This window comes from Molothrus aeneus, chromosome 19 (assembly GCF_037042795.1).
Source record: "Molothrus aeneus isolate 106 chromosome 19, BPBGC_Maene_1.0, whole genome shotgun sequence".
NCBI lineage: Eukaryota > Metazoa > Chordata > Aves > Passeriformes > Icteridae > Molothrus > Molothrus aeneus.
In genome coordinates, this window is record NC_089664.1 from 2938232 (window position 1) to 2966183 (window position 27952).

Genomic DNA, 27952 nt, shown 5'->3' on the forward strand with positions numbered 1-27952 from the left:
CACTGTGTGCAGCTCCTGCTGCCCCAAGTGTTGCTCATCAGAATTTGCATTTGTTTCAGTCATTCTCTCTCCAGAAGCTGCCTTTGCTCTGAGGTTTTCCCTTGCTGTTTGCACCAAACACAAGTTATACCACTTCCACTTTCTAAGGTCCTGAATATAAGAGTTTCCTATTTATTTTGCTTTTTAGGTTGGTTATTTGTGTTGAGGAGTCCCTTTCTTATATTATCCTCAGGATTAGGCGCTTGAAAACAGTGGAGCTGCTTTGAATTTTTCTATCTAGTAACATTACTATTATTACTACTACTACTACTACTACTACTACTACTACTACTACTACTACTACTACTACTACTACTACTACTAATAATAATTTAAGAGCATGAGCAATTAGCCAAGAATTTTGCAGAGTGCTGCTTGTTCTCCCCAGGGATCTGTGTGGCTCAGAGGGCTGCAGAGTCAGGCAGTGGCTGCACAGAAGGTCAGGGCCCTATTGATCCAGGTGAGATATTTAAATAAAAACTGCTGTGCATTTTTAGGTTGCCAACAGCCCCTGCTTGGCCCTTGGCACAGGAAGGGATTTTCTCTCTAAGTGACTGATGCTTTCTTCTCGTGCTGAACAAAAACTGAAACAAACCCAGAAGTGAATGTGAAAGTCCCTCCGTGGATAATGAATCTGTGTCACATAAGCCATGGCTTCATTTTCACAGCTGAGCTTTCAGGAGTTTGGGCTGGGGCCAATTTCATGGGAGGTGTCACCGAGCCTTGTGAAATCTGATTGCTCTCGTGGTTTCAAAGTCTCCACGGCTCCAGCAGAGCTCAGATGCAGCTCTGTGATCTCTGATCTTCAAAACCTGATCAGATTTGGGGTTGCTGCCCCCGGGTGAGCTGGGATGGAAATGTGTTACATCAGCATGGCTGCTATTGAAATCCCTGTTCCAGATTTCTGCAGCAATTATTGTCAGAGAGAATTAGGCCAATAATAGGAATTTTTTTCCTTTCTCAACCAAGATTATGGATAAATCCTATAGATGCCCCATGGCCAAGCAGAAATCAGATTAAGAGTGCAGCTTTATCAGTGATTGGGGAGGGCCCAAACCCCTCGACAGAGCAGAGCTGTGGGATTGTTGCTGCTCCCTGTGTCTGGTGGAGCTGGCAATAACACACAGGCACAGAAAACTCCACATTTTCCCCATGTGAGGACCAGGGGAAGAATTTGCACAATTTCTCCATGACTTTGATGCCTTAGGATTTGGTCTTTTATATATTCCATATATTTGTAACTCTGCAGTTCTTTAGTGTATAACTCCAAACTCCACACACAGTGGGAGCTGCTGCTGCTTTCCCATTTGGGGCAGACACAACAATTCCTCTCCAGGCCTGGCAATCAAGGACCCCTCACTGCCTCAGGCCCCAGAGATGGAAACAAAAGGGAGTTTGGGGGAGCAAACTTGGGGTCAATGACTTCATTAGCTGAAGCTGTAATTGGCAGATTAACCCCAATATGCAAATGGAGCAAACTTATAAAAGTGTGAAACCTGTGACCCCTCATCCATTTTGGGTGTAGGCCCTGGGGATTTTGTCTGCCCTAAATGTACCTGAAGGCCCTTCAATAAATATAACAACTTTTTATTTCCTTAGTTTTGTCTGGCTTCTGTTTTTAGGTAGCCCCAAAAGGCATCAACTTCAGTGCATTTGGGATTGCTCCCCTCTCCTGTGCTGGGGAGCCAGAGCAAGGAGTGGCTCCTCAGATCATGGAACCCTCCTGCTGCCAACGGGGCTGTTCCCCACAGGGAACTGCTGCTGATGCTGCTGGAGATCCTTGTAGGAAGGACCAGCCTGGGTATTTTTTTTACACACAGGTTTGTTGTCAAAATGACCCACATCAAAAACTTAGGAAAAAAAAATAAACGAAGGAAAAGGGATGAAAGAATGAAGTGGCTTGGAGTGTGCCTGCCTCAGGGCCTTGCTGCAGTTAAAGCTATTAAAAATTTTTGTAACTGATGGGGAAATTGTCCACTATTAATGGGCTTTCTTTCTGGCTATAATTTATTCTTACTTCTCAGAGGCAATGGGGTAGAGGCCAGATTTCTTTATCCAAAGGTATTAAAATACCTGGGGCTGAGCAGCTTAGCATTGCTTTGTCAGGATTTTCTCCATCTGGCAGAATATTAGAATAAAATCACCCTGTGCAGGGAGAGCTGCTTTATTTTTAAAAGAATGCCCTTTCTCCTTCAAGTCAAAGCCTTGAGGGAGAGGAGGAGATGCATATTTTCATTCACTTACTGCTTCTATATTCAGGAGCTATGATCCCTCTCTGCCAGGCTTGCTTTAACTCCTCTGGAAACTGGTTGTGTGGATCAAAGTAGAGGCAAATAGAAGATAAAAAACCCTGTTCAGAGACATGAGGGATTTATATGGCCCAGAGGAGTGAGGAGATCCCAGAGGAGGTTCCAAAGTCATAGGCAGGGTCAGCTGAGTCTTAAAAAAATAAATTTATCTTTGCTAAGAGAAAAAGAAAAAGAATAAAAAACTAAATCCATGTTTTTTGGGTTTTTTCTTTTTGATTTAGTTTTCTTTTCTTATTTTTTTTTTCCCTGAGTCATTAACAGCAAAAGGAAATTTTGGTTGCATCAATGTTTATCAAAACAGAAAGTGGGTATCTCTACCAGTGAATCATATCAGCTCCTGACCTTTAGAAAGTGTCTGGTGTAATTTGAAGTCACCTGGATGGATGAGACAAAACCTCATTGATATGCACCATCAGTTTCTGGTGATGTAAAACAAGAAACAAATTTCTGCTCTGAGGAATATTTGGAGTGTGCTCACACAAACTGAGCTCCATCAGTCACCAGCATCCACTGAGCTTGGGTGATAAAGCACCAGGCTTCTGGAGCCAGAAACTCAATCTATGACTAAATGTTTGCTGTGGAGAGTTTGCCAAGCTGCAGTCATAGAAAAATGTCAGTTGTGCAAGGAGAAAAACTCCAATAATGGTGAGAATAGGCCTTCCTGGATTCCCAGAGATGAAGGGAAAAGGGAAGGAGTGAACTGGGACCAGCTTTGGGAACATCTTGGTCCCTTCTCTCCCCACAGTCTAAGAATGAAATTGCAAGTAAAAGTCTGGGTTACTGCAATTCATGGAATAAGAGAGCCTGAGATTCTTCTTTTATCCTGAATTCTCTAAATATTCCAGGCATCCAAAGAAGCTCAAACACCACCCATCCTCTGGCCTGCTGAAACATCTCAGCTCTCAGCTGAGGGCTTCTGAAACTCTTTGGGAAAGTGTGGACTTTGGGGAATTCTGGAGCCCTGGTTTTCCAGGAAGTGCTGGTGCTGGAGGAGGATTCCCAGCCCAGTGTGGTCTGTGCCAAACTGGCAGGGCAGCACTCGAGGAAAATGCATCCTGATGGACTTTGCTATTTGCCAGACTGGCAACTCCATTGCTGTTTTAATGTTGAATGTGAAAAGGTCTGAGAACCCCAGGGCAAAACAGAGGCTGAGCACTCTGCTTACACAAAGTCTGTCCCAAAGAGATTTATATTTAAATAGAAAAGATGGATAAATAGTGACAAGGAAGACACTTGAAAGAAACGACATAAAGTCCATAGCAGAATGCAGCCCAGAAATACCCTGTAAATCCCAAATCTATGTCCTGCCCCAGAGTTTCAGCTACCAGCCCGAGAGTCAATAATTTCATCATTTCTGCTGTTGTACAATGAATCTGCTCCAGAGTTGTCATTGTGTGGCTGTGGTAAAGAAAAGCTTTGACTACAAGCTTTGACTGTTGGGTTTTTGGAAAGACCGGGTTAAAACACTACTCCATAAAATAGAGTTAAACACATTTCCCCACGTCCTGAGCACATGTGCCAGCAGTTTATGGCCCTAAAAATCTCTGTATTGTGGATTCTTGCCATGATCTGGCTGGGTTTTAGTCAGTGTTTGCACAGATTATTTTGAGGAACCCTTGGTGGGTTATGTGCTGGATAGTCCAACAATCCCCCCCAGAGCCAGGCCAGGGAACCTGGCAGCTGTGCCTCTTGCAGTGTTTTTTTTCTGGGACACTCACAAAGTTCCTTGTTCACTCTAGGGATGAGGTGAGGTGTGAAATTTAAACCAAGGTGGTGCCTAGTAAAAGCAGGCTGCTGGTGTTCAGAGGAAGGGTCTGGGCAGCAGTGGGAGGCCAGGGAGCTGCTCACATTCCCTTGCTGTACATCAAGACCCCAAGAACGTTTTCATTGGGAAGAGAAACGTCATTCAGGAACTCAGGATGGTTCAGTGTTACTGATATTTTGTCCTCCTTGTCCAGGTGTGTCAAGTGCAGCTGGAGCAAGGTCTTAAAAGTCTCGTCTTGGCACGTTTCTGACGCACAGAACGTGGACAACGTCTGACTGTCCACCCTGCCGTTCACCAGGAGCTCAATCTTGAGGTCGATGGGGCTCTTGGAGCAGTTGGGAAAGTGAAAGTTCAAGTAGCAGAAGATCAAGTAGAGGCCTTGTTCCCTGATCACCAGCTCTGGGCTCTGGCACTCGATGCCCTCACAGATCCCCTTCTCCGCCAGGCTCAGCTTGGAGCTGTTCACTGTGCTGGACACTGCAGGGAGAGCAAAGGGATGTTAGCTCTGAGCTCCACCGAGCTCCCTTCAGCCCTAGGACACCTCCAGCAGTGCTTCCTGCTAAAATGAGACACCTGCCCTATGGTTTCCTGCAGGAAACTCCAGGAAAACCCCTGGAAAGACAGCTGGGAGCTCACACATGGAGGTGGGGCACTAAAAATTCCAAGGATTTACTCAGCCCTTGGGAAATCCAGGACAGCGAAATGCATGAGTGTTCATCTCCATCATTTCCCCACTTGGCATTTGAAGGGAATTCATAGAGGTGTACATTCATGTACTTTCCAAATTCATGGAGGTGTACCTTCCTCTGTGCATGTGCCAAAGGTGAATCTTAATTTCCTTTTATGTTTATCAAGTTAAAATAAGTTTCTAGTATCAGATAGGGGTTTGCCAATCACATTCCAGGAGAGCTAAGGAATTTTTTTCCTATAAAATGCCCTTTTGGAAAAAAAAGGCTATTTTCTAGTAAACCCAGTGTGAATGACACGACTGCAGTTTTTCAGACAGCTCTGAAATTTCTTTTCCCAACCCTCTTCCCCCCTCCTACCTCTCATGTAGGCAGCAGTTCCATTGGCTGCTGGGACACTCTGTAGGATCCTCAAATAGTCTTCAAAGGTGTTACCTGAAGAAAACAACAGATTAACTCATCGCTCCTGAGCTTTTTTTTTTATTTTTGTGGTACAATAAAATGCAGCCAGCACTTGGTACCCCACTTCCAGCATGGTTCTTATCCTTGGCTGAGGATATCTGATCTGCCCCAGGAATTCAGAGCAGTGTCACTCAGCTGGTAAATCTATAACAACCTAAAGCTCTGGCAGATTGCAGCTCTCAGCCGTGAAAAATTAAATTCCTTACCCTGCTTCTTAAAAATAGGAGTGATGGTTTTAAGTTAAAAGAGGGTGCATTTGGAATAGATACAAGGAGGAATTACAGTGAGGGTGGGCAGGCCCTGGCACAGGGTGCCCAGAGCAGCTGGGGCTGCCCCTGGATCCCTGGCAGTGCCCAAGGCCAGGCTGGGCAGGGCTGGGAGCACCTGGGACAGTGGGAGGTGTCCCTGCCATGGCAGGGGTGGGATGGGATGAGATTTAAGGTCCCTTCCAACCCAAACCAGTTTGGGATTCTCTGATTCTATGAAACAGAAATTATGTGCAGGTAAGCTTAATTTAACCAAGTTGTTTTTGTGGTGCAATTACAGAAAGCTTTTAAACATTTAAACGGGACATAGTTCTGAAAATGGCTCTTTGGGTGCTTTTGGAATGTTGCTCTGTTCCCTCATGGTTAAAATGTGGATTTCACCAGGACTTTAGGATGTTCATATAACCCTAGAGTGGTTTGGGCTGGAAGGTACCTTAAAGCTCATCCTGTTCCACCCTGCCATGGCAGGGACACTTTCCACCATCCCAGCCCTGCCCAGCCTGGCCTTGGGCACTGCCAGGGATCCAGGGGCAGCCACAGCTGCTCTGGGCACCAGGGACCTGAAAGCTGCTGCTGGAGCCGGCCCCGCTCCCCCCGCACACTCCGAGCCCGCCCCACGCCGCGGGTCCGAGCCCAGGGCAGCGGCTGAGCCCCGGGAATGCCCCGAATCCAAAGCGCCGGGACCGGGAGGAACCGGGGCTGCCCCCGGGGGGACGGCTCCATCCCTCGGGACACGGGAACTGCTCCATCCCTCAGGAACTGCTCCATCCCTTGGGAGCTGCTCCATCCCTCGGGAACTGCTCCATCCCTTGGGAACTGCTCCATCCCTTGGGACACGGGAACTACTTCTCTATCCCACGGGAATGGCTCCATCCCTCGGGAACTGCTCCATCCCTCAGGAACTGCTCCATCCCTTGGGAGCTGCTCCATCCCTTGGGAACTGCTTCATCCCTCGGGATACAGGAGCTGCTCCATCCCTCGGGAACTGCTCCATCCCTTGGGACACGGGAACTACTTCTCTATCCCACGGGAACGGCTCCATCCCTCGGGAACTGCTCTATCCCTCGGGAACTGCTTCTCCATCCCTCGGGACATGGGAGCTGCTCCATCCCACGGGATACGGGAACTGCTCCATCCCACAGCCGCGGGATCTATTCCCTCCCACGGGATGCGGGAACTGCTCCATCCCACGCGACGCTGGGATGGCTCCATCCCACGGGATGCAGGTACTGTTCCCTCCCACTGCCTCGCGGACTGCTCCGTCCCACGGCCACAGGAATTGCTCCATCCCACGGCCGCGGGGACGGCTCCATCCCACGGCCGTGCCCGGCACTGCAGGCGGCCGCAGCGCACCGAGGAGCCGAGTCCCGGCCCCGCATCCCGGCACTGCATCAGGGCACTGCATGCCGGTGTCCCATCTCCTGCATCCCGGTGTCCCATTCCCCGCATCCCGACACTGCATCCCGGTGTCTCAGCACCGCATCCCTGTGATCCAGATCCTGCATCCCGGTACCATATCCCTGTGATCCACATCCTGCATCCCAGACCCTGCTCCCTGTGCTATTCACATGGCCTCTGAACAGAGAGAAGCTGTGAGACAAGCAGAGAAGAAGGAAAACACAATTCTTATCTCGCTTGCTGTGCCTCTGTTGTGCCAAAGCACAATGCAATATGGAGATTGTTTACCCACAGTGAGGATGTTTTGTTCCTTGGCCTGTCAGGGCCAGGTGTGTGTGTTGGACTGTCATGGGACAGTGAGGAAAGGATCAGAGATGATGAGTGCAGTGTGAGCAGTTGTGAGCAAGAGTGAGTGCAGGGCAGATTCAGTTTAGATGGAATGTTTATAGTATAGTATAATAAAGTAATTCATTAGCCTTCTGATGATGGAGTCAGATGCATCCTTTCTCTCTCCCCTTCGTCAGAGTCACCTTTGATTTACAATAGCTCCCCACTTCTCCCCCTTGCATTTCACCTCCTTTCCATCCATATTCCCACCTTCCATTTCCTCTCTGTTTTTCTTCCTCTCACCATGCTGGATATTCAGTGAATGGCTCTAATTATCCAATCCTGGCAGTGCCCAAGGCCAGGCTGGACAGAGTTGGGAGCAGCCTGGGACAGTGGAAGGTGTCTTGCCCATGGCAGGGGGTGGGATGAGATGAATTTTAAGGTCCCTTCCAACCCAAACCATTCTAGGATTCAGTCAATGATTCTGTGATTATTCTGTCTTTATTCTGCATGACACAGAATTGTCCCCTTGGTCCAGAGGTGGATGGACACTCAGACAAGGTGTGTTCATCCAGGAAAACAGTGCATATCCCAATGCATGGTTATTTCTCCTTGCATTTGCTCTCCTTTACATCTCCTGGGCTGCTGTGGCTGTGGAAGTGCACAGGAGCTCAGATGGCAAACTGGGAATTTTTGTGTTCCATTCCACAGCTGAACACCAAGAATAAAGCAGGAAGAAATTTCAATAAAGCTTTTTAAAATTATACTCCCTCTCCCTTTGGGTACACATAACTCTGAAGTTGTCCTGTGACTCTGTTTATAAAACTGATACCACAGTCCCCAACCTTACAAGGGTTTCTGAAGGAGCACTTAATGCACAAAACTAAGTCCTACTAAAACACAAAACTAAATTAATGCACAAAACTAAGTCCTACTAAAACATGACATCAGATGTTGTGTGTCATGGTCCTCACATGTCCCACTCTGCTCAGTGCTGGTGTGGCCTCACCTCAATCCCTGGGGGCACTTTTGAGAGTCACAACGAAAAAATGGTCTAAAGGTGTGAGAGTGTCCAAAGGAAGGGCACAGGGATGGGGAAGGGTCTGGAGGGGCTGTGAGGGGCAGCTGAGGGCTCTGGGGTTGTTCAGCTGGAGCAGAGTGAGGGCAGAGCTCCCCGGGGCTGCAGCTCCTCCCGAGGGGCAGCTCCCATCTCTGCTCTGGGCCAGGGACAGGAGCCAGGGCACGGCTGGGGCTGGGCCAGGGCAGCTCAGGCTGAGCTCAGGGCAAGGTTCTTCCCCCAGAGGGTGCTGGCACTGCCCAGGCTCCCCAGGGAATGGGCACGGCCCCGAGGCTGCCAGAGCTCCAGGAGCCTTTGGGCAGCGCTGCCAGGGATGCCCAGGCTGGGGTTGCTGGGGGTCTGGGCAGGGACAGGGGCTGGGCTGGGGGATCCCTTCAGTCCCTCCCAGCTCAGGACATTCTGTGCTGCTCTGATTCCCTCAGTCCATGCAGCACCAGTTGAGTTTCCCATCCCTTTTCAGCGAGGGCAGCCCCTGTCCCCCACAGGCAGTGATTGAACCCCAGGCTGTGCTCCTGTTCCTCCCTGCCAGCACTGGGGCACCAGGGTGGGGTTGTTGGGGTGTCTGTGCAGGGACAGGGGTGGCACTGAATGATCCCTTCAGTCCCTTCCAGCTCAGGATATTCTATGCTTCAATGATTCTAACAAGAGCTCTATTTATATGCAGAGTGGGATAAGGATCTTAAGTTTCATAGGATTCCTGAAACTGGGGTAATGATAAGAGATTTAAATCTCCAGACCCTTGCTGTATCTACATGACCTGATTCCTAAGGGAGTCTTGATAACAAGGATGGACAAATCAGGGAGAAGCTGGTCCCACACCCAATTTCCCCTTGCTGGAGGGGGTTGGTGTGATGTGTATTGCACCCTTTGCACACTCCACTGGAGACAGAAACTGTGGATATCTTGAAAAAAATGTGATATTTATCTGATTTCAGTAGTTTAAAGACTTTTGTGGTGAGCAGGAGCACACTGCTCTCCAAGAATGAGTAAGTTGTGTACCAAAGTCCCTTCACCATTCTGGAAATCCCCAAAGAAAAAACCAAAACCTGCTTTCCTGGTGTTAGTCATGTCAATCTGGTGTTTTAGTGAGGGCACGGGCGCTGCAGAGATGTGGAGATATGGCTTAGGATGGGCAGAAACCCTTCTGGCCCTTATTTCAGCTGTGGTGACAACAAGAGTCTGGGAACACAACCAGCACCCTGAGCCCACTCACACTCCTGTGTCTGCAGGAAGGGGGAGAGTATTTACAGAAACTCAGTGGCATTTAGGGCGTTTACCCTCCAAAGGCTGAAAATCCCCTGCTGCAGCAGCAGCAGCCCTTGGAGGCTGCAGCCCTGCAAGCTGTGCCAAGCCAAGGGCTGAGCCTGCCCACAAAGTGCCCAGAGCTGCCCTGAGCTGCTCAGGGTGTCCATGGATTCGCCAAAGATCTCCCCTCTCTGACATGGCTGCACTGTGCATTTTCAGAGCTCTATTTAACATTTACTGCTGTCAACAAGTTTCGTGTGCCTGTGTTTAAATTGGGTGACATCAGCTGCATTAGTCAGAAGGGAAATTATGGAAAAAAAAATTGTTTTAGAGAGACAGGTCTGGTCCTCACTCTGCTGAGGCAGTTTATAACTGTTTTCTACTTTTATTTCTCAAGTTAATTCTTTTATCTGAAACATTTCAGCTCAAGTCAAGAGAGGCTGAAATTCCCTTCACGACTGATCGATGGATGTGCTCACATGGCCTAATTGGCTCTGCACGAGTCATGGTGTAAATCAGAGCTAATCCCTCTGCAGTCAATAGGATTAGATAGGCTTAAAAATACTGGGAGGAGGAGGAAAAACAAAGCTACATTTGGGGCTAAGGCCCAAGGAGAACACACTGGTTTGTGTTTCACTGTGTGCTGTGAGGCACAGACACTGCAGATCTGCTTCAAGGAGATCTGCTGGGTTAGGGAGGGGTCTCAGGGGGAAACCCTAAAGAAGATATCAGGAGATCACTTATTTTTGTCTTTTTGACCCTTTTAATGGTAGGATCCAGAGGGTGCAGCTCTGAGGAAAAGAGCCTGGCTGTTTCCAGGAGGCCCATGCAACTTTGCCCCACTGAGCCAAAAGGGGCTGGGAAATGGGGCTAAAATGGGACTGGGAAATGGGAGTGGGAAATGGGGCTGGGAAACAGGACTGGGAGATGGGGCTGGGAAATGGATCTCAGAGAAGATGCAAATCCACTGAACCCCCAGAATTTCACCCTGAGGTGCAAAATGAACTCTCAGAGCATCAAAACACAGCAGCACCATGTCCAGCCAGGAGGGCTCGGGGACATGAGGACAAAAGGGCTGCTGCCAGACAGGCCCCAGAGGATGTGGCTGTGCTGGGGAAAGTTCTCTCTGCTGGCTGCCTCGGTTTCCCCACCTCTGAGATGGGTCTGACAGGAGCACCAGCAAAGGGCACTGAAACCATGAGTTGAAAGTTGCTTTGTCAGCATGGAGGGTGCTGCTACCCAGGCATGGAAAGCCCCTCGAGGGGGGCTCCTGAGGCTTGTCCTGCTCCCAGCCATCCCTGGGTGCAATTCCACTGCCAAGGGGGTGGCATCACCTCTGGCTGGGGGCTGAGTGTGAGCAGGCACAGGAGCAGGGCAAAACCCTGAATGATTCTGTGAGGTAAAGAAGTAAAAGCAGGCAACAAACAGCTTTTGATTCCTCTGTAACCCCCGTGGATTTAAGTGCTTATGGAATTAGGCAAGGTGATGTCCCACATCTCTGTCAGCATGCCAGATTTAGCAGAATTTGCCTCATTTTATTTCTCAGCAGCCACTCCCTGAAGTCCCTGTGGCTAATTTTAACTCTCTCCTGCCAGATCAGTGCCCTGCAAACAGCAGCCAAAGGACTGGCCCAGCCTGTGATGCTGTGACAAGTGGCAGCTGGGTGACATCCCCTGCTGGGCTCTGTGACAGAGCTCTGGGCTCTGCTGCTGGCTCTGCCTGTCACACACACTGAGAGCCTTTGGTCCTCCAGAGCTGCCACTCAGGCTTGAAGGGGACTGAACTCAGCTGCCAAATTTCCTTACAAAACCAGAAATGAAAGAAATATCTCTTTTTTCCCCACCAAATTTAGGAAGAAGCTCTGATGAATTCCTCACTGCACACCTGAGTACTGCCAAACCTGTGGAATTTTAGGTCAAAAGTCTTCAAATCTCTGCTTGCTTGTCAGTGTAGCAAAGGTCACATAAGATCATGAGTTATTAATATATAAATACAAATATAATTGCAATACAAATATAAATACAAATATACATATAAATGTAAATATAAATACAGATATAAATATATAAATATAGAAATGCATAAACATACAAATATATAAATATAAATACAAATATAAATATAAATATAAATACAAATACAAATACAAATATAAATATAAATATAAATATAAATATAAATATAAATATAAATATAAATATAAACATGTATGCGTGTATATTTATATATATTTATATCTATTCACATATACATATTTATTCACACATTTATATTTATAAATATTGACATATAGCTTGTGTTTTAAGTGTTGGAGAGAGGGCAGAGCCACCCCTGAGCACTCTGAGCAATGCCCATCAGCCCAGCTGTGATGCCCACAGCCCACCCTGGCTGTGTGTGGTGCATTTCCCCGATGCTGGCCTGCAGGAGGCCTCTGCACTCTTTCTAGCATTTGCAAGTCCAGGCTTGCCCAGGTTTTCCAACCTGAGAAACACAACTGCTGTGCCCTGCCTTCAGGCAGGGTCACATTTATGCACCCAGACACCTGCCTGGACTGAGGCTGACAAGGGACAAACCTTTTTGGCTTAGTGTGAAATATCCATTTCTGAGGAAGCTGCTGCTGTGGGACTGGTGTCTGATGCCCTGCAGTGTCATCACACAATCACAGGGTCATTGAGGTTGGAAAAGACTTCCAAGATCATCAAATCCAACCTGTGCCAAATCCTCACCTTGTCCCCAGCCCAGAGCTCTGAGTGCCACCTCCAGCCCTGCCTGGGACACCTTCAGGGATGGGGACTCCAAACCTGCCTGGGCAGCCCCTGCCAAGGCCTGAATTTCCCCTTTCCATGAGGAAATTCCTGCTGATGCCCACCCTGAGCCCAGCCTGAGGCCGTTCCCTCTGCTCCTGTCCCTGTTCCTGGGAGCAGAGCAGGGATGGCAGGGATGTGATCAGGATGTCTCTGGCTCATCTGGAGGTTGATCTGAGCCTCTCTGGGCTCAGCTGAGCCACATCTGTGGATTAGGGAATCAGCCAGGAGAGGGAAAACACACTCTGGTTTTGTGGCTGCCATGAATAAACAGCAGCCAGTTTAGAATCAGGATCATTTAGGCTGGAAAAGGTTTCCACACTCATGGAGTCCAACCTGTGACCAATCCCCACCTTGTCCCCAGCCCAGAGCACTCAGGGCCCCCTCCAGCCCTTCCTGGGACACCTGCAGGGATGGAGACTCCAAAGCTCCCTGGACAGCCCCATTTGATGTTTAACAACACTTCCCATGGGGAAATTCCTGCTGATCTCCACCCTGAGCTGCCCTGGCCCAGCCTGAGGCCGTTCCCTCTGCTCCTGTCCCTGTTCCCTGGAGCAGAGCCCGGCCCCCCCGGCTGTGCCCTCCTGTCAGGAGCTGTGCAGAGCCACAAGGGCCCCCTGAGCCTCCTTTGCTCCAGGCTGAGCCCCTGCCCAGCTCCCTCAGCCTCTCCTGGGGCTCCAGCCCCTCAGGGTCCCCCTTGCCAGGAGGGCCCAGGACTGGAGGCAGCACCTGAGGTGTCCCAGCAATGCCCAGGAAGGGAACATTAAATGACTCTCCTGGTCCTGCTGGCCACTCTATTCTTGACACAGGCCTTTTCTCCTTTTCTCCTTTTCCCAGCTCCCTCAGCTGCTTCTCATAGTGCTGGGATCACATTTGGCTGCAGAAGGCCCAAGTGCCCTCTGAGACACGGCTGCAGATGTGGAAAGGCTCCTTGGCTCATTGGCTTCAGCCCAATTGTCTCTACAGTAGTAGGTTTGTGACTGTCACCTGTATTATATTAATTTCTCAGAGCCACATTTTTATTTGGGAACATATTTCCCATTAAAACTGAGAGCAGGGTGCTGGATTTCTTTTCCTGGTTTGTCGAGTGTCAGAGAAAAATACCTATAAATTGTGTGTGTGTGTTCATTTGTATCTGCAGGGTTTTATTTTTTTCCCTTTCATAAATGAGAAGATATTTTGATACCAAATCTTTGCAGCTCAAGTAACAAGAAAAGCCATCAGCCCAGATTACACAATTCCCAGTGAAATGAGGCTCAGAGAGGCCAGCAAGGAGATGATGAGGGCTGTACCTTTCCAGGTCATCAATTTGTCTGTGAGTTCATTTTCCCTCTAAAAAATGAACTTAACAATACCCCTCAGATCCACACTAATAGATGATTTGTTATTTGTGAAATGGGGATGACTTTCTGCAGAGAAATGCTTCCACAGAAAGAACATTTCACAAACACTTGGTGATGGATTTCATTCCTCCCCCCTGTTGCTCAGGTACTGCACAGACAGTGGCACGGAGCATTGGAGGAGACTGATCCCATTTTTCACACAAACATTTAATGAGCTGACATTGCATCCCTCTCAGCCTGTGCCTGTGGATTCCTACAGCCCATCCATTGGGGCCTGACAGCTGAGTCAGGGCTGGAAAACTCCCATAAATCTGCTTTAGTTCCCACTGGTGTTTAGCTAACAATAGAACATAATCTCATTGGAGACTGAAATTAAATCATTGCATTTCCCTGCTTTAATAAGACACAATTAATCCCTGTTGTGGCTGGGGCTGGGCTGCTGCTCAGTGAGGTCTCTGCCTGAGTGACCTCAGCTGGACCCAGCACAGAATTGTTGTGTCACAGGATCATGGAAGGGTTTGGACTGGGAGGCACCTTCAAGCTCATCCATGGGCACCTCCCACTATCCCAGGTTGCTCCAAGCCCTGTTCAGCCTGGTCTGGGACACCTCCAGGGATGGGGCTGTGTCCCTCAGAACGTTACTGAGATGCTGGCACTGGCACAGGGCTGGAGCCAGGCTGAGCACCCAGCTGGGCAATGCTGGTTTTTCACTCCCTTGCCCATTTTAACAGTGCAGGAGCCCTGGTTTGTAGGAGCGTTGGGGGTAGGACGGTGGGGATGGATGGAGATGAGAGATCTCTGGAGCCAGGGCTGGAACTTGGGGTTTATTGCAAAGGGCCTGGGGGCAGGGCCCTGCTGGGAGCTGCCAGGCACAGCTCAGAGCAGGCCTGAGAGAAGAGAGGGGGAGAGAGGATGAGAGGGTGAGAGAGCAAAAGGGTAAGAGAGCAAAAGCATAAGGGAGTAAAAGGGTAAGAGAGCGAGGTTCCCATTACAAGACAATAAATCTTCTTCTGTGTTGAATATTCTGATTCTCACTAACCAATCCAGTACAAGATACAAATCCTACAGCATTTCCATACAGCCTATAAGAATCATTCCATTACCATCCTGTGTTACATTTTAAACCCTACAAACTCCTCTTTGGGCCCTTCTGCCAAGCTGGCAGGGTCTGCTCTGACCCTTGGGCCTGTCTGCAAGCAGAGGGTGTTGTTCCATCAAAAGGGGATCACCTTCAGCTGGCCACGCCATTGTTTTCCAGTTGTTCAGTAACTGAGGGATCTCAGAGCTTGCTTTCATTTCAATCTCCCTTATAGTTTCCACATTCTCAAAATCTTTTGCCAGACAATCATATTTATGAGGCTTTCCTGTTTCATCTTCCCCAGCACTGGTTCATGGCTACAAACCACACCCAGTTTCCATCTGGGCTGCCTGGGAGGCAGAATGGATCCAAATCTAAATCCACAGCAACTCCAGCCTCAGCTCAGTCCCTTCCCTGAATGTTTCTCTTGTTCCTGTCTCTGGGTGGGACCTGGCAGCAGTTGCCACAATCCCTGCTTGGTTGCCAGCAGCTGACAGACTCCCTGTGAGGGACCCTCAGTAAATTACCCACTGGGTATATTAATTAATTGTTGGGGTACACAAAACAGAGAGTACTTTGGACCTTATTAGCAGAAGAGGTTGGATCAACAAAATGCCTTGGCAGGAGCAAACAGAACTTTGAGGATTAAATCAAGATTGCAAGAAGATTCAATCAGATGGGTTTACCAGAAAATGAAAATTACATCAGACTTCTGCAAGCAAGAGAAGTATTAGTTTGTTTATGTGATCTTTAACCCAATCATTGTAGTAAAGCATTACTAGTCTCCCTACAATAAACATTTGTATCCCACAATAAAATTGGATTCTTTGATCACCTCAAAGTCTTCCCCATCTCTCTGCTGATAATTAATATGCTCTGCTTTATGCATTTTAAGAGGAAAATAAAAGGCCCTGACAATTTGCTCCCACTTGAATGCTCTGTTACCCTCCAATAGAGACTGATGGGCTGGGAGAGCATCTCAATGCACTAAAACCAACTTTCAGCAGCTCCTCCTGGGGTGGGCTCTCACCAGCAGCCCCATTTGGTCCCTCACTAATGCATCATCTCACACTGAGCAACAGAATTTGGAAATTCAGAGAAGCAGAATCCGGAAATTCAGAACAAGAGGCTGCCTGGGATTGATATAGACCTAAGACAGAAATGTTCTGGCTGGTGAAACAGCATCCTGGCTGTTCCTGGGGAGAGCAACTGCTCCTACCTGGCACCTGCCAGCTGCTGGTGAGGAGCAAAAACAACTGCATGAGTTGCTTGAGCTGAAATAAAATCATATATATATATATATATATCTATAAAAATATATATGGTATATATGTGTATATATACAGATATGATTTTATTCAATATAAATAATCATTAATTTATTCAATATAAATAGAAATAAATAACAGAAACTTATATTTCTAATATTTAAAATAAATTATATTTATAAAATTATATTTATTATATTTAAATTTCATTTATAATTTTATGTTTTTATAATACCTGTATAAATATATGATATTTATATAAATATACTGTATATGTAGATAATATATAAACATTAAATTATCAACAATATTATATAAGGTAATAATAATAACATTACATAAATAAGTATTGCTATTTTTATTTGTTATTTACCTATATTTTATTTAATATTTGTTTGTTTTTATACTATAAATAATATATATACTATATATAAATATTTATTATATATATACTATAAATATTTATTTTAGATTATAAATAGAAATAACATAAATATAATACTTTCCTATTTATATTATAAAATAGATAAATATAAATACTCCTATTAGAAATATTTATAAATATAAATAATAGAAATGTAATTATAAATGGACTTTGGGACCAGTGACCTCTCTCTCTGTGCCCTGGGAATGGCCCTTCCCCTTCTGCTTTGCTTTGAAAAGCGCTGACCTACAGCTACAACCTCTGTGGTTAATAAGGCTCTGTACTTCCAGATCCTGCTCTATTTCTGAACCTCTTCAGATACAAAATAAAGCACAAAAAGACTTGAAAAAGACTTAAGATTTAAGGGGATGCTTAGCGTGCTAGAGAGAAAGGAGTGTGTGTGTTCAGGGTGCCTTAGGGAGAGCCTAAGGGGAAAAGAAAATTCCTCCAGGTTACAGGGATTTTACACCTTACAGAAAGTGATGGTCAGGCAAGGTGTGAAGTTCTCAGGAAGGACACGGGGACACTCAGAGACTGCTTGGGGAGCTGTGGGCTGGGAAACAAGCCCAGCATAGGAGAGTCAGAGATTCAAAATTACCCAAAATGGAGTAAGGGATGCCCAAATGCTGCAAAAATGCAGCTGCAGAAAAGGTGATTGTGGGGACTGGGACTCTGCAGTTGGGCTCCTCTTACTTGGAATCCTGGAATCACAGAATGTCCTGAGCTGGGAGGGACCCACAGGGATCCCCCAGCCCAGACCCCCAGCAGCCCCAGCCTGGGCATCCCTGGCAGCGCTGCCCAAAGGCTCCTGGAGCTCTGGCAGCCTCGGGGCCGTGCCCATTCCCTGGGCAGCCTGGGCAGTGCCAGCACCCTCTGGGGGAAGAGCCTTGCCCTGAGCTCAGCCTGAGCTGCCCTGGCCCAGCCCCAGCCGTGCCCTGGCTCCTGTCCCTGTCCCAGAGCAGAGATGGGAGCTGCCCCTCGGGAGGAGCTGCAGCCCCGGGGAGCTCTGCCCTCACTCTGCTCCAGCTGAACAACCCCAGTTTCCTCCAATCTCCCTTTCTGCTCCACCTCTGGATGAATACAGGCTTCATTTCCCCACTGGGGGGGAGGCAATGGCATCTCCTGCCCTTTGGGACTGGGCACCAAGTTGCATTTGCAAGGAGTCAGATATTGGTGCTGAGAGCCATGAGAGGCTCGTGTCACAGTGTCAGTGACATGGACAGTGCTCCTGATTCACGCAAGGGCAATGCAAAATCTTGGTAAATTGTCGCTGTTAGACAGATTTTCTTATTTCAGGCTCCCTGTGCTCACACTCTGCCTGTTCCAATTCCTTGCTTTGTTCCTTTTGCTTCTGGTCTCTCCTTGTCCATTCTCAACCCACCCATTCCCTTCTCCCTTTTCCCCTCAAACCAGGAGCTGTTTTGGAATATGTCAAACACATTTTTACCCCTCCCTTGTGAAGATGAGGACTTTACACACATTTGCAAGAGCCAGCACTTAAAATAAGACCTTAAAATCAGAGTGATGTTCACATCTCCTGGCAAAAAGCTCTTTGGAACAGACACCCCAGGGCACATTCAGAAATATTTGTTGTTTCTTCAGCCATGCACTGGTTCCTGGATGTACTGAGTAATTTGAAAGCTTTTTTCTTGTTTTCATTTTTCCCCCATTACTTTAGCTTTTCACCGAGAGGAGCCTTTATTGGAAATGTTAAGATGTGCACAACTGACTTATTTGTGCCCCTGGGCAATATTTGCATTAGAGATATGACAAATTGCCTGTGTTGTTTAGGGGTCTTACCTGTCCTGATGGGTTTTTTGATGCCCTCCATGGCAGGATCAGCTTCCTGAAAGAGAGGAAAGAGTAGAGATGGATTATTCTGGCAGTAGGAAATACCCATCTTGTGTGCAACTGTGGATTTGAAACATTTCTGGGTTTTTTCTAACATAGAAAATCGACATTTTTGACACAGCCAGATTCTCTCAGTGCAGTAAGAAAATGATGTGGGTTCTGTTGGGGCTGTTGCAGAAGGACAAATCCTAAAAATCCCTTTCAGGGACTGGATAACCTGGAGAGCCAAGTGCTGGGAAAGATAATCAAAGCCCCAAACAGGTCTGAGCATGACAGTGATGTCCTACCTCACCTCTCCTCCTAATTCTTGCTGAGGTGTAAAACCAAGGGTGAAAATGGCACAGGGAATTCTCCTCAATCATCATGACGTGAGAAATTCCCAGAAAACCAGCTCTAGGGGTGAAATGCAGCAGGATTCCTCTGATGCCACCTTCCTGTCACCCAAACATACACCCCAGAGCTCCTGGCACCTCATCAATTCCCTCAAGGGGCAAAATGTTCTCCCAACAGCTGAGGAGAGCACTGGGACCTCCTTGTTGCAGTCAGGTAGAAAAATTATAAAGAAAAGCCATATAAAATCAGGCTGCTCTGGCTGGCCTGTCATTTCTTCCAAGTCAAGCCAGCACTGTGCAAGCTCCCATGTGAAAGCAATCCTGGTGTGAGCAGTTCATTAGCATAACAATCTGTTCCTGGGTGAAAAACAACTTGCACCTGTATAAACTGTTTATACACTGTTAGATAGAAAAATGAAACCGTCTCTCACAAAGGACTTTTCCTGCATGTACCCACCAGGGGTTTGAGTGACCAATCCATACAGAATAACAACTTGTTACTGACCAATAAAGTGATTGGCAAGAAAGCTCCTGGTCAATGGGAGTCACACATGAGGTCTGTAAAACTGCATAAAAAGGAGTTCTGTGAATAAGGAATGGGCTTTTTCCACCAGGAAGGAAATGGAGTCCCTGTGATTTATTCCCACAGTTCCTCACTGTGTGTCACATCCCCTCAGTGTCACCCTGGGTGATCCCACAGGGATTTCAGTGACAGGGAGTGGGTTCTGCTCAGGCTGGGCTGAACCAGCTCCTCTTACCTGGGTGCAAATTACCTGGGCTAATTGTGCTGGCTAATCAGGCCAGATCCAGCTTAGCACATTGGAAGGGATCCATTAGGATCAAGTCCTTCTCCCTGCTCCTCATTTACCTAAAATTAAGCCACAGGACCTAAAACCTCTCCCAGCTGCTTGAGCCCTGTCAGTGACCCACCAGGACATGCAGGAAGGAGAAATTTGGGAAGCTCTACCAGCTTTAAGACAACATCTGATATCTCCTGGGAGAAACTGGGGACTGCTGTGGTGGGAACAGCTTCATCCATAGTGGTGTTACAGCACACACACCTCATTTCTGTGTGAGAAGTGGATAATGGGTGGTGTGGGGAGGAGGAAGCTGGTTGGGCAAGGAGAAAAGCTGTGTTGGGTCTGTTTGTGGTACTTAATGTTCTAATCTTAAATGTTTAGGAAGGTTTTTAATTAGATCTTGGCTTCATGGGGCCACGTTTTGAACAGCAGTGGAGTGTGGAGCTGCATCTGCTCCCAGCAAAGAGCTGTCATGCTTTGGTCTGCTGCCAAATGCTGTGTCCTGCAGAGGTGGCAGAGCTGCTCCACGGACTGGCAGTGACAAGTTAATGGTTGGACTCACTGATCTTTGGGCTCTCTCCCAGTTTGGATGATTCTGTGATTCTCCAGGAATTTGGAGATCTGTAATTTGGTCATTTTCTCTCCCCACACCTGTGTAAGGCAGGACAGAGTCACCTGCTGAGCCAGTATTTCTGCAGGTGACCTTCCTGAGCTGGGCAGGGAGGTGCTGGGCAGCAGGAACACAGGAGCCCAGAGTTGGAATTTGAAAAAATGTAAAAAAAATGGAGATTTCCAACCTTTTTGTCCCTGACACAACATCCTCCCTTGGGAGCTCTCATAGATCTCAACACCTATCACCAAATGTTAAACTGAGCAGGGTTTGGGCTGAAAACACTCCCAGGAATCTCTGCCAGGACCTCTCAGCTCCTTCCCTTGCCCCTGCCCTGGGCTGTTGTCTCACACACACTCAGGGCACAGGGCAGTGTTGCTGTTCAATGCAATATCTGAACATTCCTGCTCTCTGTGGAGAATTCAGGATATTTTAGGTGACAGAAAAAGGGGGCTCTGCCCCCAGTGAGATTGCACTCAATGCAATCAGGCAGCCAGGGAGGTGTTTGCCTTGCAGGTGGCTCAGAGCCTGCTCTACATTTAGAGCATAAAACCAAAATTAAAATGGACTAAAGGCATTGTGTTCTCACCTGGGAAGGCTCCCAGCAAATAAAATCAGCACATAGCAAAGCAATTTATTTTAGTGACAACTGAGTAGATACTGAAACAAACCTTTAAGACTTCCTTTGAAATATTACTGGTATTATTTCTTTCTTTTCCAGCAGCAAGAATATCACATGTAATGCTGTCATTTGGAATGCAAAGAGGCACACAGGAGGAGCCCAAACAGATTAAATTCCACAGTGCCAGCTAAGAAAAAATTCAAGACAACAAATTTCACCCTGTCTGGAGCGATCTGGGGGCTGGTGATGAAAGAGCTCAGTCTTTCCTCAGCAAGCAGAATAATTTGAGTTTGCTTTATTAGAGAAAGTGATAATCAGGTGCCAGTGAAAGTGATTTATTTCTCCTTTCTCTTAATCATTTTACAAGAAGCTTTTTCAAGCTGAGGCAGAGTAAAGGGTCACTCTAAATTCCTGGGTCACAACAGTGAATATTCATTGAACCAGACATCTCTGACCCCTGGCAGGGTGGGCAGGCCCTGGCACAGGGTGCCCAGAGCAGCTGTGGCTGCCCCTGGATCCCTGGCAGTGCCCAAGGCCAGGCTGGACAGGGCTGGGAGCACCTGGGACAGTGGGAGGTGTCCCTGCCATGGCAGGGGTGGAACAGGAGCTTTAAGGTCCTTTCCAACCCAAACCAGGCTTGGATTCTGTGAATCTTTATCTACTCTAGAAAGTCCAAGGAAATTCCCTCAGACCAGTGCCCGTAATGGGCCAGGGCTCTCCAGGAGCAGCTCCTCATGACAGCTCTGTGGGCAGGAGCCCTTTGGTTCCCTGCCCTCAAAGGAAATGTTTCAATTCCAAAAGAAGCCCCAGGGCTCTCCTGTGTTTCTGCCCAGCCTCTCACCACCATGATTTCAGCAGGAATTTCCCATGGAAAGGGGGGTCAGGCCTTGGCAGGGGCTGCCCAGGGAGGATTGGAGTGCCCATCCCTGGACCTGTCCCAGGAAGGGCTGGAGGTGGCACTGAGTGCCCTGGGCTGAGGACAAGAGGGGATGGGGAACTGTTGGGGAAGATGAAACAGGAAAGCCTCATAAATATGATTGCCTGGCAAAAGATTTTGAGAATATGGAAACTATAAGTGAGATTGAAATGAAAGCAAGCTTTGAGATCCCTCAGTTACTGAACAACTGGAAAACAATGGTGTGGCCAGCTGAAGGTGATCCCCTTTTGATGGAACAACACCCTCTTCTTGCAGACAGGCCCAAGGGGCAGAGCAGACCCTGCCAGCTTGGCAGAAGGGCCCAAAGAGGAGTTTGTAGGGTTTAAAATGTAACACAGGATGGTAATGGAATGATTCCTATAGGCTGTATGGAAATGCTGTAGGATTTGTATCTTGTACTGGATTGGTTAGTGAGAATCAGAATATTCAACACAGAAGAAGATTTATTGTCTTGTAATGGGAACCTCGCTCTCTTACCCTTTTGCTCTCTCACCCTCTCATCCTCTCTCCCCCTCTCTTCTCTCAGGCCTGCTCTGAGCTGTGCCTGGCAGCTCCCAGCAGGGCCCTGCCCCCAGGCCCTTTGCAATAAACCCCAAGTTCCAGCCCTGGCTCCAGAGATCTCTCATCTCCATCCATCCCCACTCTCCTACCCCCCGATGCTCCTACAGGGAACAGCTTGGATTTGATGATCTTGGAGGGCTTTTCAATGATTCTGGGATTTATTCTTGGTATGACCCAGCTCTGGCTGGGGAAGAGGGTGGGGGCACTTCCTCCTGAGGTGCCAAGAGGCAAAGGCTGAGGCTGGACATGAGAAGAGCAGAAAGCTGAGCACTGCCCCACTGTCCCTCATCTGATAATGAGCCTCACAGGAAACACAGTGAAAATCAGTTTTCCTGTGCTGACCAAAGCTGCCAAAGTGGCACTTCCAGACAGGAGGACACTGTCACTGCACAGAACACCCACAGCCAGAGCTGGGCCAGGGCAGTTTTCTCCTAAAATGCCTCCCTGGATTTGCTGTAGTGCTCAATGAGTGGGAATTCTGCTTTGAGAGGAATTTTCAGTATTTTAATTTTATTTTATTTTTTAAATTTTATTTTCCTGTCTGTTAGGGTTGCCACAAGAGGGGGCACCTAGGGCCAAAATGAGTTTTTAGGAAACATAAAACACAATAAATGGTGCAGAATTGTTCTGGCTGCTGTATGAGTCATTCACAAATCTACTTCTAAAGGTTCTTAACAGCCTAAAAGAGCAGATCAGCAAATAGAAAAACCTGCTCTGACCTTTAGTGTTTGCCAAACTGCTGATAAAAGGTTTTTCCCACAAAACTTAGAGGTTCAATAGATGAAGTCTACAAAATCCAGAGCAGTGATGGACTAACCCAGATCATGGACTCTGGACATCCACACAATTTGTTAATGGGAGGCCCAGGTGTCTGATGAACCTTTCTGTACAGCACCAGACTTGTGAGGGTCTGTGTGCCTTAAAATGACATTTTCCAGCCCTTCCTGGCCCATTCTCTGTCACTGGTTTGCCATCTCTCTGTCTATACACACAAATATCTCCAGAGGTGGGTATATACACATATATCCAGCAGAGGATGCAGCAGGCACAAGGGTGCAGGGTTTAACACACTTATAAACAGTGTTAAGAAGAAAAATGATGGCTCCAGACCACTTTACAGAGACTGTGCTCATTCCAGAGGAAAATTGAGTCACTTGTGAAAGATCAACAATGGCCTGAAGCCAAGTGGTTCTGCAGATGAAAGCTGAAGGAATGAACTGACTTCAGCACTGCAAATAGTTCCAAAAAAACAGAGTTTAGCTCTAAAATTGACCCTTCCCAGCTATGGCACTAACGTGCTGTGCCACCCTCCTGAAAAACAAGGCGTAAAGGAAATTTCTTGGGGTGCTGGAAAGTGGGGAGGTGTGATAATCTCTGTTAGACGTGCTGTAGGATTCAGAGAAGCAGCTTTGAATCATAGTTGCCTTTTTCATGCAGCCTTTCATGTTGTGTTTCCCTTCTTTGGACACTCAGATTGTGGGGGTTGCAAGTGCCTGGTTTCTGCAGAGTTTGATTTTCCTTTTTCAGTCTGTCTTCCTTCAACTTAAATTAGGCAATTATGAATTCATCAGAAGGCAGCCTGTGATGGGGCCAGGGACAGCGTGATCTTGTCACCACAAGATTCTTAATGCTGTGGCACCCAAGGGTCCCACCCCTGCATTGTGACCCCCAAACACCCCTTGGAACAGAGGGAAATAAAAGGGTGAGGAGGAAAAAGCATGAGCAGGGTGTGAAGTTACCCCTGAACTCACACACACAATCCAGCTGGCAACATCTGGAGGGAAAACCTCATTGCCCCAAGGAGGTGATGACACAAAATGTTGGTCCTTTTGTCAGAGTTACAAAGAAAATAATGAGGTCAGCTGATGCTGCTCTGATCCCTACAGCAGCTCAGGGCTGTTGGTCCTTTTGTCAGAGTTATAAAGAAAATGATGAAGTCAGCTGGTGTCCTCTGGTCCCTACAGCAGCTCAGGGCTCCAGGGCCTCCCCAGCCCCTCAGGTGCTGGCAGTCAGGGCTGGAGATGCTCAGATTCCCCAAGGATCCTGAGCCCAGCCTCCCTCTGACAGAGCAGGCAAGGGCTGAGGTGCTTTTGGAGCAAGCCTGCAGTTCCCTGTGGAACCTGTCCCACAGAACCAACCCTTCTTCTCTGCTCTGGGAGTTCAGGACCAGGCACAGGTGGGGGATGGCTGTTCTGCTTCTGAGCTCCCTGAGAGCAAAACACAATCTGGGTTTCACTGCCAAATTCTCCTCAGAGTGTAAAATTGCTGCTTGATTTTATTTGTTCCTCACAGCCCTCAGCTTCGTATTTCCTCCTTCAGCCAAGCTTGTTTTCAAAGCAGCTGCAATGGTGTCATTACTCTTTTAAGTCAAAACCTTGGCTCTTTCAGCAATCTCGTTCCTCTGGCAACTCCTGTAACTGCTTTATCCTGATGGAGAGGTGATTTAATGCTTGCTTCCATAATCAGTACAAATGAAAACCTCATTATACGGCAAAGCTGTGGCAAGTCTGTAATTACCTAGACTGTTATTTTAAAGATCTCCCCTGATAGGCCACTATTTCTCACTTAAAAAGCCCCATGTCTCATGTTAACTGTCCTCAAAGTGCTTCTCTTTTGGGAGAACACTGATTACAGGTAAATGATTCCTCTCTTGAAGGAGGATCAGTCAAGCCTTCCTGGTTTAATTTCTGGGTAATGTGCATACACGGGCACACAAATTGCACAGGGTAAATTTAGCAAGAGAAAATATTGAGTCAAAGGATCATATTTTGTTTTCCATAGCCAGTTCCTCCAGCAGCTCTGTGCTGGAGCTTTCCCTCTGTGAACAGTAATGGGGGTACCTCAGCACTTGGATTTTTGCAATAAGGTTTCAGAGACTATGAAACTCCTAACTTGGCATTTTACCTTGGTGAAGTTGATGGTAATGCCACTACAAGGTCAGAAATTTGCTTTTTATTCTCACAGCCATCTATCTCTGCTCTGGCAGTCACTGGTTCCCCATCAACCCCAGATCCATTTGAAAGCACTATTTTATTTTAAGAAGTTAAAGTGACTGTTGGTAGAGGAAGAGTTGTTTGTGTGTGACCTTATGTCACTGATATCCTTTCTACAACTCTGGCTATGCATTAAAAATCACACCCAAGGCAGGACTGAAGGGACAGGGGGCACAAGGGAGCTCCTGGCCCCCAGCACTGCTCTGGGTGCTTTGGGACAGCTCTGCCTCACCACATCAGCAGGCAGCACCACAGGGTGCCACAGAGCTGTGCCATGTCCCCTGCTGCAATCCATTCCAGAGAACCAGAACAGACCTTCTCAAACACTGGTTGCTCTCCAAGAACCAGCAGGAGACACACACCAAACCAGGTGGGACAGAGGCTGCTTGGCACCTTGGGTCAGGACCTTTCTCTTTCCATTGACAGAGTAGGAACTGTGTGCCAAGAATAAATGTTGGCTATGGAGAAAGGTCCTCTTGTCCTGAAGTTCTTTTATCTTTGTTTCATCTTTCCCCTAATTCATGTGTGTGTGCATTTATAACAGAGGTAGGAGCTGTTCTTCTGTCCACAGAATGGGGAAGGGAAGGGAAGAGAAGGGAAGAGAAGGGAAGAGAAGGGAATCAATCTCTTACCGTCCTCTGGACGACCAGGACCATGATGGTGGCCAAGGCAAAGACGAGCAACACACCCAGGGTGGCGATGATGAAATACAAACAGACTTTGTTAGTGGCTCCAAGCCTCCTGGAATCAGTGTCTTCATTCACATTCATGGCTGATTCATGCGAGTCCTTCACCTGAGAAAGTGTTTGCTCCTGTTCCTGGCACGTTCTTATATAGCTCTCCAGGCACTGCTGTGTGTCTCCCCTCGGTCAGGTTCAAGTTGCAGCCCATCTCTGCTCCTGGCAGGATTTTCCCCCTTCATCCTGGCTCATGTGATCTGGAAAAAAAACTTCATCACTTGCCGTACAAAGAGAGAGGGCCCCGGGGGCGTGAGGCAGGACGCAGCTGTGAGCAGGGGAAGGAGCTTCATGTTCTTGCTCAGGGATTTCTCCACCGAGGTCCTGCGCTGCAGCCGAGGTTTCTGATGTCACAAGGTGCACAGACACCGCGATCCCCCGCCCCAGGCTCTGTGAAATGGGGAGATATGCAAATTCTCTTTCATTTTATACTCCGTGCAGCTGCAGTTGGGCTCAGGGAGTCGCCCCGAGCTCTGCCTTCCTGTTGTGCACTGAAAGCTCTGCTGCTTCCCAACAGGGAGCCACCTCCAGAGCTCTGCATCCACAGGTGGCCTTTGGGCAGCCCCACTGTGCCCTGGCGTGCCCCAAGCCCAGCATCACATCCAGGGAAGGGAGGGAGGGAGCAGATGGACCTGCCCTGTCCTGCACCTCGAGTGCTGGAAGCAGTTTTGGGCACCTCAGCAGGAAAAGGACATTGGACTCTGAGGGTGTGTCCAGAGTGGTGAAAAAGGCACCAAGGGCAGGACTTATGAGGAACATCTGAGGAGATTTGGTTTGTTCAGGCTGGAGAAGAGGTGGTTGAGGAAGGGACCTCATGGCAGTCCAGAGCTCCCTCACAGCAGGAGCAGGGCAGGAGCTGCTGGTCCTGGAGCTGCATTGGGGGAAGTTCAGAGAGGACATTATGGGAAGGCTCTTCCCTGAGAGGGTGGCTGATCACTGGAATAGGCTCCCCACAGCACTGACCCTGCCCAAGGGGAAAGGAACCTTTGGGTGATCCTCTTGGTCATAGGAGTTCATGTTGGGCACTGCTGGGAGGAGCAGGGAGTTGGACTCAATCCTATGGATCCCTTCCAGCTCAAGATATTCTAGAATTCTATGATTACCCTTATCTGTGGAGGTCTGGAGATATTTGGGTGAGATTTTCATTGAAGAATTTCACAGAAATGTGTCAGAAATAAATTTCTGATGCAGGGTGCAAGTTCTGGGCAGAAAGGCAGCAGTGTCACCGAAGCAGCTGAATGCAGAGGTTGGGATGTGCCCACAGAGGGTGTCAGTAATCCCAGGTTTATCTGCAGACAGGGAATTCCTGCTCATTTCTATCCTCTCCTGGCCTGGGACAATCACCCTGGCTTTGCACAGAGCTCAAGTGAGATTTATTTGGAAACATTCCTACTCTATTCCAGTGCTAAAGGACCCTGCATGTTTTCTGTGGGATGACTCCTGACTTTCTGGCCAGTCCAAGTCAAAAGACACCTGAGTTTTTCTGACAATCTTCCCAGCTGGATGTGTGTCCCCTTTTGACGCTCATCCATTCAAGCCAGTTAATTTATTTAACAGGAAAACAAATCCTGGGTTGTTTGTCTTGGCTGATCCCAATTTGATATTACAAGGACATCAGAGAGGGCAAAGAGCTCTTACCAATGGTCCAGCCAGCTCAGCACCTTGCCTTCAGTGGAGAGCAACAAGAAATTCCTTGGGAAGAATATCAGAACAGAAAAACCAGGCATTCACTGAGTGCAATTCTCCAGTTGCTTCTCATTTGGGCTCGTGGCCTCCCAGATAAAAGGCAGAACTTTTAAATTTTAATCCAGTTGTTCTTTACACCCCTGACATGGCAGAGTTGTAGCATTTTCCTATCATTACCACTATCTTTGATAAAATCACTGGAGCACAGCACTACAAAGGCTTCTATAGATTTGCAAAACAATGTTTTTCACAGCATCCCTTATCACCATGGGAACAGGCACAACCTGTTTAAACCAGAGACAAATGAGAAAATGGTCTCACTTGGTCAGAC

General features: G+C 47.7%; 1 protein-coding gene across 1 annotated transcript; it reads right to left on the reverse strand.

Annotated features, from left to right (window-relative positions):
* Nucleotides 1-4192: 4192 nt before the first annotated feature.
* Nucleotides 4193-26952, reverse strand: TNFSF8 (TNF superfamily member 8). Its single transcript, XM_066563164.1, has 6 exons — nucleotides 26899-26952; nucleotides 26166-26279; nucleotides 25831-26049; nucleotides 18293-18338; nucleotides 5160-5234; nucleotides 4193-4590 (listed from the first exon to the last, which is right to left on the reverse strand). Exons 1-6 carry the CDS (start codon nucleotides 26950-26952, stop codon nucleotides 4193-4195), a joined length of 906 nt encoding a protein of 301 aa, XP_066419261.1.
* Between the last annotated feature and the right edge of the window lie 1000 nt (nucleotides 26953-27952).